The following is an 11,955-nucleotide window of genomic DNA, read 5'->3' as shown; positions in this document are numbered from 1 at the left end:
GGAGCTGTTCTTACTGTCGGACTTTCAGTCCTCATCTGGTGGTTTGTGGTGAGTAGCGCTTCCTGTTAACAGTATGGTACATTTTTACATTTACTTTCCTCTCCAACATCATGTGTGAGATTTTTACACACAGAAAACATTTAGACTTCAACCTGGATTCACTGCTGTACTTTATATGACTGTCATTTCAAGTTACGTTGAATAAATCATAACATCTTTGTTGTGTAACTTCACCTGTTCTTTCTTCTTCTGCTCTCCAGAGTGATCATTCTGCTCCACCTCCAAATAAATCCTATCGACTCAGCATGGTTCCTGAAGCTGTTGATGACATGTACGACGGCTGCAAAGGGGAAATGGAGAAGGTCAACCACAAATTCTTCAAAGAAGAGTTTGTGGGAACATTTAAAGATGCCTGGGAACATGCAGAAGGATGTTCAAACAAACGACCAAACGCAGAAGATAAGGCTCTCACCAAGATCCACATGCAGGCAATCTGTGCTTATACATCTAACATTACTTATGATCAATTCAATACAGCAGTCCGGACCGGTAAGAACATCTACGGCAGCTCCTTCAGATTCCACTATTTACATTTCTGGCTGACTTCTGCCATACAGATCCTGAATAACAATCAAAGCTGTCACATTACTTATAGAAAAACCAAATCTGAGTTCACTGGCAAACTTAACGACATCATCCGGTTTGGTTCGTTTGCCTCCAGCTCTTTCAGAACAAACCTTACAAAATATGGTAATGAGACCTGCTTTCAGATAGAGACGTGTTCAGGAGCCTATCTGAAGGATTATCCAGAACGTGGAACAGATGAGGAGGAAGTACTCATCCCTCCCTATGAAACATTCAAGATAACCCAAATTATTGAAGGTCAGGGTAAATTTAAACCTCTGCCTGACTGTAAGAAGGTTTTTATTTTGAAAAATGCAGGAGTTATAAGTCAGCTAAACTGCAAAGCTGCAAACTAATGAGAGAGCAGAGTTTAGTCCAACTGATGCAGAACATGTAATAAAATGAGTTCAGTTGTGTAAACTTGATAAATCAATAAATAAATGTATAAATCATTAAAGTGCTGTAGTGAAGTCAGTGACGGAGCATCACAGCACCATCTATGACTGTGTGCAGGATTTACATTGATGTCTATGTGCAGCAGACTGTATGTCTGGATGGGATCAATACACAGTAGGGGCTGGCTCAATTTGCGGCAGCGGCATCTCCCGCGGCATTTCTTGCGGCACCCAGAGATGCCGCAGCTAGATGTCGCTAGTAGGCACTTTCCGTGGCATTTTCCGCGACATTTCTTGCGGCACCCAAAGATGCCGACGGCTACCGCCGGCAGCGGCACTTTCCGTGGCATTTTTTGCAGCACCCAGAGATGCCGCGGCTGCTGGGTGCAATTATGTGATACGGCATGCCGCTGTGTGCCGGGGGATAATGCTTGTGTCACCGTGTGCTGGAGCATGGAGGAACACGTAGGGGGACGGGGCAGATGATAATAGCCTAAGTGCGGGATAGGCTATTAGTTTGAATTTCGGGGAAACCTGAGGAAGTATTTAGCAATGATATCCAAATTATAGCCTACTACAATTTGTCCAGATAAACCATCAACCACGAAACATCTCAAAATTATAGCCAAACAGATTAATAGATTTGTTCTGCTGTTTATTTATTATTATTTTTAATAATTCTCTTCATTTCTGCCCTGTTCCTAACTTTAAGCATACGTAATTTTGATGAATTCAACCCTTGAAATTACATTTTTATGGTTTCAATTAATAGCCTTGCAATGTTTTCCATAAAAATTTATTAACAAAAAGAAACAAACACAACAATTGAACAAGGTTGTGTGTGTGTGTGAGAGAGAGAGAGAGAGAGAGAGAGAGAGAGGGAGAGGGAGAGGGAGAGAGAGAGAGAGAGAGCTATATGCACACATCCACTACTTACTGAATTTCAGCCTGCTCCTGGTTTCCCGTCCTACATTATTGGACAAACGGATTAATCCAGGTGTGTCTGACCTCAACTTTTGGTCAGACACACCTGGATTAATCCGTTTGTAGGACGGGAAACCAGGAGCAGGCTGAAATTCAGTAAGTAGTGGATGTGTGCATAAAGCACATTAATCTTGATTGAAAGTGTCATAGTCGGTCTTTTTTCCAAACACAAATGTGAGGTGTTCTGCTGGAGAACATTCGTCGTAGTCCTCGTTCCACACTTTCAGTTCCTCCAGCAGGTCCTTTTTTTCTTTGTTGTCCATTGAAAGAACCGCTGGCAGTTTCAATTGTCCTTCAAAGGATCTCTTTTTGCACCAGTCTGCAGCTGCCACAACATCGCGGAGAAACACATTTTGCTGCAGTGAAGATGAAAACATGGTCCAGGTATGGATGTCATTCTCAAATAGGGTTAAAATTTTGATTTTTTTAATTGCACACCATTAACCAATAGAGCCTAGTTCATAACTTGTACGTAATAAGGAGGACCTGTAAGGTGTTGCTGAGGTGATGAATATCTCAATTTCCAATAAGTTACCATTGTGATCTTTTTCCGGATAAGCAACAGCAGATAGATGTATGGATTTCATCTACCAATTTTGTATTTGTTTAGATCCACTTTTATGCCTTTACAATATACAATAATGGATCTGGCAAAATGTTTAGATATCTGTGACATTTAATATTTTTGATATATGGTGTCTCTAAATGTGCTGTATGGCTTCCCCCAATCAGCACTCACTACTTGTTAACATTAAACCTATCCTCCCAAACAGTGTCATCAGGCAACTATGGCATTGTAACCCACCGAATAAAACAAATAAAACTTTGTGATATTCATATAATAAAGGACAAAATAAGTTGCATAGTATTTATTTTATTTTTAAGTAAACAAAAAGAAAAAAATCAGGACAGCAATTTAAAAAAAAAAATAAGTAGGCTAGCTAACTTAATAATAATACAATACTCTAATACTAGTAGTAGGCTAGTATTATTATTAAAATGAACTTGGAAAACATACATACATACATACATACATACATACAAACAAACAAACAAACAAACAAAAAACAGTCCAGAAAGCTAAAACATACAAAAAAGGAACACAGACACAAAAAGAAACTAACGCAAAATCACCCACACAACAAGGGAAGTACGCTACAAAATATCACATCAAAAGTCAGTCAGTCATGATAGAGTAGTAGTGTTTTCGTGTTAAATGTAGCTAAATCAAGGACGTGGTATATGCCAAGTTGTTTGTTTGTTTGTTTTTGCTAATTTCTTGTGTGTTGTTCTTGTCCTCTTGTGCGTTGGCTACTGGATGCTGCCTGGGAACATAGTATGTATGTTTGTATCCCAGTTTGGAGACAAATGCACTTGTCTCAACTAAACAGTGGCATAAGCACACCTCCGGGAAACAGCGACATCTGCTGCGACATCCCTGATGACCAATCCACCAAACCGTGGCACAAGCATTCGCACCTCCCGAGGCGGGGGCATACAGTGACACATACACTGGCACAAATTGACACGGTGGCACAAGCATTGGCACTTCGCGGCACATCGCGGCACAAGCATTGACAGTTCCCGGCACACGGAATGAAGTGGCCCATGCGGCATCAGCCGCGACATCTCTGGGTGCCGCAAGAAATGCCGCGTAAAGTGCCTACTACCGACATCTAGTTGCGGCATCTGTGGGTGCCGCAAGAAATGCCGCGGAAGATGCCGCTGCCGCAAATTGAGCCAGCCCTCTCTCAATACATGTGTGACATCACAAACATCTGGATCTTCTCTCTTTACATTTTGCTTTCTTTTTATTTTCATGTTTGTATTTTTATTTCATTTGAACGTTTGATTGATGTTGCGATAGATAGATAGATAGATAGATAGATGGATAGATAGATAGATAGATAGATAGATAGATAGATAGATAGATAGATAGATAGATAGATAGACAGATAGATGGATAGATAGATAGATAGATAGATAGATAGATGGATAGATGGATAGATAGATAGATAGATAGATAGATAGATAGATGGATAGATAGATAGATAGATAGATGGATGGATGGATAGACAGATAGATAGATAGATAGATAGATAGATAGATAGATAGATAGATAGATGGATAGATAGATAGATATTTTATAGTAACATTGGTTCTTTGATGGTGTCAGAGTTCATGATGACTGAGATATGATGTATGGATATGTGTGGGTGAAGGTCTCCCCCTGCTGGCCTTTAATATGTATTGCATCTGTGGTGGGGAGACCCTAACCCTGAGACCCTAACCCAGAGACCCTAACCCTGAGACCCTAACCCAGAGACCCTAACCCTGAGACCCTAACCCAGAGACCCTAACCCTGAGACCCTAACCCAGAGACCCTAACCCTGAGACCCTAACCCTAACCCAGAGACCCTAACCCTGAGACCCTAACCCTGAGACCCTAACCCTGAGACCCTAACCCTGAGACCCTAACCCTGAGACCCTAACCCAGAGACTCTAACCCAGAGACCCTAACCCAGAGACCCTAACCCAGAGACTCTAACCCTGAGACCCTAACCCTGAGACCCTAACCCTCCCCCTGCTGGCCTTTAATATGTATTGCATCTGTGGTGGGGAGACCCTAACCCAGAGACCCTAACCCTGAGACCCTAACCCTAACCCAGAGACCCTAACCCAGAGACCCTAACCCTGAGACCCTAACCCTGAGACCCTAACCCAGAGACCCTAACCCTGAGTCCCTAACCCAGAGACCATAACCCTGAGACCCTAACCCTGAGACCCTAACCCAGAGACCATAACCCTGAGACCCTAACCCTGAGACCCTATCCCTGGGTCAGAAACCACTGACAGAGGCAACACTCTATATTCCTTTAAAATCACATCACTGTGTGTGTGTGTGTGTGTGTGTGTGTTACTGTGTGTGTTACTGTGTGTGTGTGTGTGTGTGTGTGTGTGTGTGTGTATTACTGTGTGTGTTACTGTGTGTGTGTGTGTGTGACATAATAATGTGACTTCTCAGTCTGGTGAGTTGGGTTACAGACTTTCCTTTTCCTTATGAATGTACTTTATTCTCAACTTAACATTCCTGAAGATATTAAGTGAATGTTAATCATATTTAAGCATAAATAATATTTATTTAAACTTGTTAATTAAAGTCTACTTCATTTTTTCCACAGACAGGAACATCACTGTTATGAAGTTATTAAGTAAATCTTCAAATCATTTAGAGAGTAGATTTTATTATACTTTCTTCTTCTATCTTCTATCTTCTATTGATAAATGTTGAATCTTTTTATATACCACAAATCATACAACTACAATACAAAACAATAAAACTATTTATTTAGTCCTCAGTAAACATGAATTAATCTCCATTCACATGAATTAGTTCAGTTAACTGGCAAAACAGACAGACAGGTAGAATTAGCCAATCACAAAAAGGTAGGTCAGTTTCTGCCCAGCAACAGGTTGCTAAGGTCAGCTAAGGCCCTGCGGTTGCTAAGGGCAGTTAGGCCCTGCGGTTGCTATGGGCAGCTAAGGCCCTGAGGTTGCTAAGTGCAGCCAAGGCCCTGCGGTTGCTAAGTGCAGCCAAGGCCCTGCGGTTGCTAAGGGCAGCTAAGGCCCTGCGGTTGCTAAGTGCAGCCAAGGCCCTGCGGTTGCTAAGGGCAGCTAAGGCCCTGCGGTTGCTAAGGGCAGTTAAGGCCCTACGGTTGCTAAGGGCAGTTAAGGCCCTACGGTTGCTAAGGGCAACTAAGGCCCTGCGGTTGCTAAGGGCAACTAAGGCCCTGCGGTTGCTAAGGGCAGCTAAGGCCCTGCGGTTGCTAAGGTCAGCTAAGGCCCTGTGGTTGCTACGGCGATTTGAGAATCTGCTTGGAAAAAATTCTGAAAATTCTGAAGAATTTGGCTTCTGACAAGGTCCCGAACAATTGCAAACTGTGAGAAAACCGTAACTCCTGTCCAAAAACCGAAAACACCGTGAGAGACACAGAAGCCGGCAGATTCTGACAGTGTTTATTTTATTCACATATTCTTTAAAATGAGCTCAGTGTGAACACAGAGTGAGATTCATTTGAAAAAGAAGACAATTACATTAGAGTCAGTGGGGAGTGAGACAGGTATTGCCGCCGGTCTCGGCCCCCCGTTTAAATTTTGTGCAGACCCCGCCTGTCAAAGACACATTTTATGAATCCCAACACCTATGTCTACATTTAGACCAAAAATGATTTGTCTCCTTTTTACGGTTTGGCCGTGAGCTCGAGTTAAAAACAAAAATTAAGGTTATTTTTTACTGATTCTCTCACTCTAGCTAACTGCCGCTTCCACTCTAACTTTGAAGAAAAAGTGATTTCCACTCCTCGTTTGACTGCTCATAGTTTGACAAGTTTACATGTTATGTAAAAACAGTTTGGTATTTTTCGAGAGAGCACAAGTTTTCCTCCAGTTCCAGTCCTCTGTCATGAGCTTTAAATGTGATCTTTATTGAATTGCAATACATATTACTTTTCTGACAACAAAACAGCATATAAAGCACATAAATCATATAAAGCACATAAAGCATATAAAGAATAGAAGTCACAATTTTGTAATGAAAATATGTTTAAAGGAAATGATGTAAAGACTCTGTGAATCATTTATCATCCTTAAAGTACAAAGATCATAGGAATGAATAAACTAACCTCAATAAATCAACTCTTATGACAGAACTAAACTATAACAGTAAACTAAAAGGTCTTCTAATCTCAGCTAATGATTGACATCTTTTTCTGTGAGTACTGTTCACAGCATTAACGCTGCATGTTATCTGTGCTGTCAGGACAAAGGACAGAAAATTGAAGGATAGTAAAACATTTTTTGGGGAATTTATTTTAGTAACTGACAGAGATGCCAACCACTCAACCACCAAAGTGCTCCAAGTACAAATGATTGATGTTGTTTGAAGGATGTGTAGGTAACAGATTGGTTTGGCTGAGTTAACGATTAAAATTGATTAACGCTTTAATTTTTGTGCTCCATGAAGTCATTTAGTCTTACACACTGTCTCTCCTCTCCTTCCTCTCTCTCCCTCTCTCTCTCTCTCCTCTCTCTCCTCTCCTTCCTCTCTCTCCTCTCCTTCCTCTCTCTCCTCTCCTTCCTTCCTCTCTCCTCTACTTCCTTCCTCTCTCCTCTCCTTCCTCTCTCTCCTCTCCCTTCTTTCCTTCCTCTCTTTTCACATGACTCTGTTGTGATTTGGAGCTTTATGAATAAAGATTGATTGATTGATATATGAAGACATATAAAATGCATATTTTTAAAAGGCACTGCAAGAATAGTTGAATGAAGGAAAACATTTAAATGAATGAAACATGGCAACCAAGTCCAATGACCAGTGTTGCTACAATGCTGGATCCCGTCTCAAAGGCCGGGAAAGAGGTAGAAGTTCTTAGAGAGACTGTCTCTGTATTTGAATGCCATCTGTGTGTCAGCTCCTCTCTCCTTGGTCCAAACTGAAAAGTCCTCAAAGCGGTGCATGACCTGTGAGGTTGAAATAGTGTATGACATGAAGTAAGGCAAATAATACCAGAACATTATTACTGCTTGCTTTCTTGTTGTGTTCCATCACAGCTAGTGTTACTTTCCACTATATAAATTATATTCTACTCTACATGAACATTTTACACCCAGATAAGAGTTTGCACTTGCAAAACTTACTTCTCTGAAAAGTTCCTCAATGTGATCCTTACATGCGAAGGTGTTCAGTACTTCAACGATATACTGGATAAAATAAGACCCAGTGTCTGGATGTCTATATGAGACAGTATCTGCAGGAGAAACAGACGGTTTTTATTACATATGGTAATAAACACATAACTACTCTCAGCTGTTATCAATGTAAATGATTGCAGTATATGTTCCTGAGCTTTAAAATAAGATTTGATAATATTTCAGACAGACTCACCAGGAGTGGAAGAGCGAAAACATAGGAAGTGTTTTTCTCTGTGTGCAAGACCCAAACGATCAGCCTGAGTGTCTTTCTCACCAACACGCGGTGATGGGTGTAGCTCTTGTATATTATCAGTTTCCACAGTTGGATGGATGGATGGATTATTACTAACAAGCACACCTCCCTTCTTGCCTGTAATAAATGTGACAATACTTTAGATACAGATCACAAGGGCCTTGTCACTTAAGTCTGCTATTGTCACATAATCATGACATTAGCAGACTTACACAAGGCTGTATTATTATACCAAAAATAAAGTTATTAAATATACAGTAGGTCCTACAAGAAAGTCAATGTTTGGTGTATCTGTGATAAAACAGAAGAATCACCTCCACTGCTGGCCTCAATGATGATGATCTTAGGTTTGTCCTGCAGGTCTGGACAATTCTCTGTGTTCAAGTGTGTGAAAATGTCATCAATGGGGAACTTGTCCTGTTCTTTGTCCTCTTTATTCCCATCAAAGTTGACACCATGGACAGCAGTCTTTTCCCCATGAGACATGATAACCACAAACACACTGTCTGTGTGTTCCAGTTGTGGATGTTTGGAGAACTCCTTTACAGCTTCTTCAATCTCCTTTGAGAACATAAACAAGTCAGATGCTGGTTACTGTATCGCTCAAACAGACAATACACACATTTTTCATTTAAATACTAACATGAGAAGAATGTGTTTGTTCTTAATCAAAAGTACCTTTCCAGTGAGGTTTGTGTATTTCACAACCTTATATTTCAGCGCTTTGAGCAGTTGCTCCATGTTCTGCTCATCTATGTCTGCACTTCTTCTGTTATAATCCTTGTTCTTAAACTTTATGTTAGTGATGAGCAGAGCCACACGACTCGTGATGGATTCTTTGGTCCCTTTGTAAACCTGAAACATTTACAGGAAAATGTGATGTACACAGTATACTTAAAAAATTAAGCTCAAAGAAAACCATTTTATTTCTTCATAAATAATGTGTAAGAAACCTACTGCATGTGTGTTTGTACATTAAAACTACATTTACCTAATAATTCCAATAAATAGCTGAAGGTAAATGTATCAATAAAAACGTGATTTATGTGATCATGCTTTATGACTGACCCTGTCCTCATCCTGTTTCTCCTTCCAGAAGGTTGTTGTTGTTGAGATGAGTGTGGTTGACCACGTCTGCTTCTTCAGGGCCGGCCAGGGGCCATCAGCTATGAATGGTGATAAATTGCAGATATGAGACCCTGAAGATCAATATAGCACTTAAAAATATTTACAAAAGGTGTCTTCAAGTCTAAATTTGAAACTCAGAATAGGAAATAAGTATATGTTCCACATGGTTAAGCGATGACCGGGCCCCAGCTCCCCCGCCACGCCACGACTGAGCGAGACTTGCTGTGACGCATCTTCTGAGTCAAATGTAAACAAACAGCGCCAAAATCGCAAATTTGATTCAAAATGGCCGACTTCCTGTTGGCATGAGGGTTTGGGTCCAAGAGACTTTTTTGTGCGTCTTCACACGATACATATGTGTACCAAATTTCGTTTCTTTATGTCGATCTGAGTCGAGGGGCTCAATTTTTTAAACATTTTCTGGGAGGCGTTATTGTATCCAGTAGGTGGCGCTATGGAGCTGACACAGTATTGATGGATAGACGTGTTCAGGGCGGGACCCTCTACATGCGTGATTAATTTGGTGTAGATCAGATGATGTCTGTCGGAGTAAGGACTTACTGCTTTTTGGCGAAGGATCGAATGGCGAAGGGAAACCAGGACCCTCCTGTGGAAGACCTACACCCACACCAGCACCTATCTGACCCTGTCAGACTCGACCCAAAAGAGCAACATGCTGGCTCACTGAGGTTTGTTGTATTGTTTACTTTTACAGAAGTTCAAGTTCACAGAAGCAACGACAGCCTTTTGGAAGTGGTGAGTATTTATCATCTTAATAAATGACTTCAGAGAGATTTAATGCTTATGTGTATGAATTACTTAATAGAGACTAAATAGATTTCAGACCTTTTCTGTAAACTGGCTTTCTCCTTTCATTTTTGTTGGTGTTAGAGAGGTATTGTTATTGTTTGATTTATCACTATGATTATTATATTATATTATATTATATTATATTATATTATATCTAGGGCTGTCAGCGTTAGCGCGTTAATCGCGATTACATTAATGCAATCCATAACGCGTTAATATTTTTTAATCGCATTTTAATTTTGCAAGCCTTTTTGTCCCTTCTACTCCCCCGTAGACGGCTCCTCTAGCTGTAGCGCTATGCTTTGAAGTGGCCTCCTGCAGTAAACCTACCGCGCTGATGGAAAGTAAGAGAGCTACTGGACTTTTGAACGGCTTGTTTAACTTTAAAACACTTCCAGACGCTTCAGTTGACAAGTCAAAAGTAAAATGCAACCTGTGTCAAACGGAGTTTAACTATCACCGGAGTACGTGGAGTTTGAGTTAGCACCTCCACGCTAAACACCCAGGTGCAGCCAAGCGTTTTGGAGTGTGCAGCAGAGCCGTGATCGATTCCCAGTTAAGAGACACTCTGGTAAGAAATGCTTTACATTGTGGACTTAAAACTGCCTTGAAATGTAAAATAAGAGGATTAAAACCGTTCAACAGGCAGGGATGGAAAATGAGATGTAAGTAAAATATTTCCACTCATATTTTTAATATATTGTAACGTCCCTCAATAAACACTGAGACGTTAGCCGGTTTAGCTGGCTCTTTATTCCTTTTTATTACACAGGCTACTGTGGGCCGTAGCCAACACCAAAACAACCAAACCTAATGTAGTAGCTCCTTAGCCACACATGTGCTGCCGTCTTCTTCTCAGAGGCTAACAACAACAACACACCTGCACGCTGCAAGTCTCACTCTCAAGACGCGTTCACAGACACTCGGGAAAAACAGCACTTTAACTGAACAGAACAGAAACTGGCTTAAACTCTCAAATTTTATAACACAAAACAGTAACATGCCCAGTTTGTTACAATATTTTGGATTTTATGAGTTCCACCAGGATGCGTTGCCCTTATTAAGGTATAAAATGGTGATAATGATAAAAAACACTTACAAGTGTTATTTAACATAGAAAAGTGAAACAATCTGGTCATTAATATCACACATACTAGTTTCTAAACTGATTTTTATAAATTCTATCAAAGTATAGACCTACCACAAGCTTCAACATGATGTTAAAGACTCTGTATCTCCTGGTGCACGCTGCCTGTTTAAGGGTTAAACATGCAATTAAAAATGTGATTAATCGCGATTAACTATGGGGATTCTGCAATTAATCGCGATTAAAAAAATTAATCGTTTGACAGCCCTAATTATATTATATTATATACTGATGTAATTTAGCCTCCTGGCCACTAGTTATATTGTCTATAAGGGACAACATAACATTGTCTTCCTATTCTTCTGCAACACTATTTATACACTTCTTTTTTAACATGAGTTATAATTTATTTTTTATTTTTATATTTTATTTTCAGATTCATTCCTCTAACTTACCTTTTTGTTGGATTTTTTCTAAACGCTCCACCAGATCATTCCTCTCCATCTTTTCTAAAATCTTCTTGGTTAGCTGCAGAGCTCCATGATCCTGATGTTTCTGCACCATCAGATCTACTGTGTCTCGCCTTGCTGCTTCCTCCAGCTGAGACTCTGGGATGCCTTTAAAGCCCTCCACAGTGTCATCCTGCTCCAGGAACCACTTGAACTTCTTGAAGTCATCTTCTTTTAAGTTTTCAACAATATTCAAGAGCTCCTCTTTAAGCTTCTCCATGATGCCTCCCTGCTGAGAATAAGAGACATTTTAAATTGGAAGAGCATGTAATCATTTTTTATCTCATGTCATTTTATTACTATGACCTTTGTACAAAAAGAGTTTCTTTCATGTAAAGCACATTGAGTTTCCCCTGGGTATGAAATGCACTGTATAAATAAAGCTGCCTTGCTTTACATGTTCATGTTACATGTTAA

The 11,955-nt window shown here is 40.3% G+C and overlaps 2 protein-coding genes across 2 annotated transcripts; one reads left to right on the top strand and one right to left on the bottom strand.

Moving 5' to 3' along the window:
- LOC128353179 (T-cell ecto-ADP-ribosyltransferase 2-like) lies at window positions 1–1,183 on the top strand (the record flags this gene model as incomplete). The annotated part of the gene is made up of 2 exons (XM_053313856.1): window positions 1–48; window positions 261–1,183. Coding segments are annotated over 2 exons (768 nt in total), but the record flags the coding sequence as incomplete, so codon positions are not given.
- A 6,042-nt stretch (window positions 1,184–7,225) lies between these two features.
- On the bottom strand, window positions 7,226–11,533 carry LOC128353178 (caspase a-like). The gene is made up of 7 exons (XM_053313855.1): window positions 11,485–11,533; window positions 9,073–9,203; window positions 8,683–8,859; window positions 8,319–8,565; window positions 7,945–8,121; window positions 7,698–7,807; window positions 7,226–7,520 (listed from the first exon to the last, which is right to left on the bottom strand). Exons 1-7 carry the CDS (start codon window positions 11,531–11,533, stop codon window positions 7,401–7,403), a joined length of 1,011 nt encoding a protein of 336 aa, XP_053169830.1. The 3' UTR covers window positions 7,226–7,400.
- Window positions 11,534–11,955: the final 422 nt, after the last annotated feature.

This window comes from Scomber japonicus, chromosome 23 (genome assembly GCF_027409825.1).
Source record: "Scomber japonicus isolate fScoJap1 chromosome 23, fScoJap1.pri, whole genome shotgun sequence".
In the NCBI taxonomy this organism is placed as follows: Eukaryota; Metazoa; Chordata; class Actinopteri; order Scombriformes; family Scombridae; genus Scomber; species Scomber japonicus.
The sequence above is the reverse complement of the archived record's forward strand: the minus strand, read 5'-3'. Positions and strand labels throughout refer to the sequence as shown.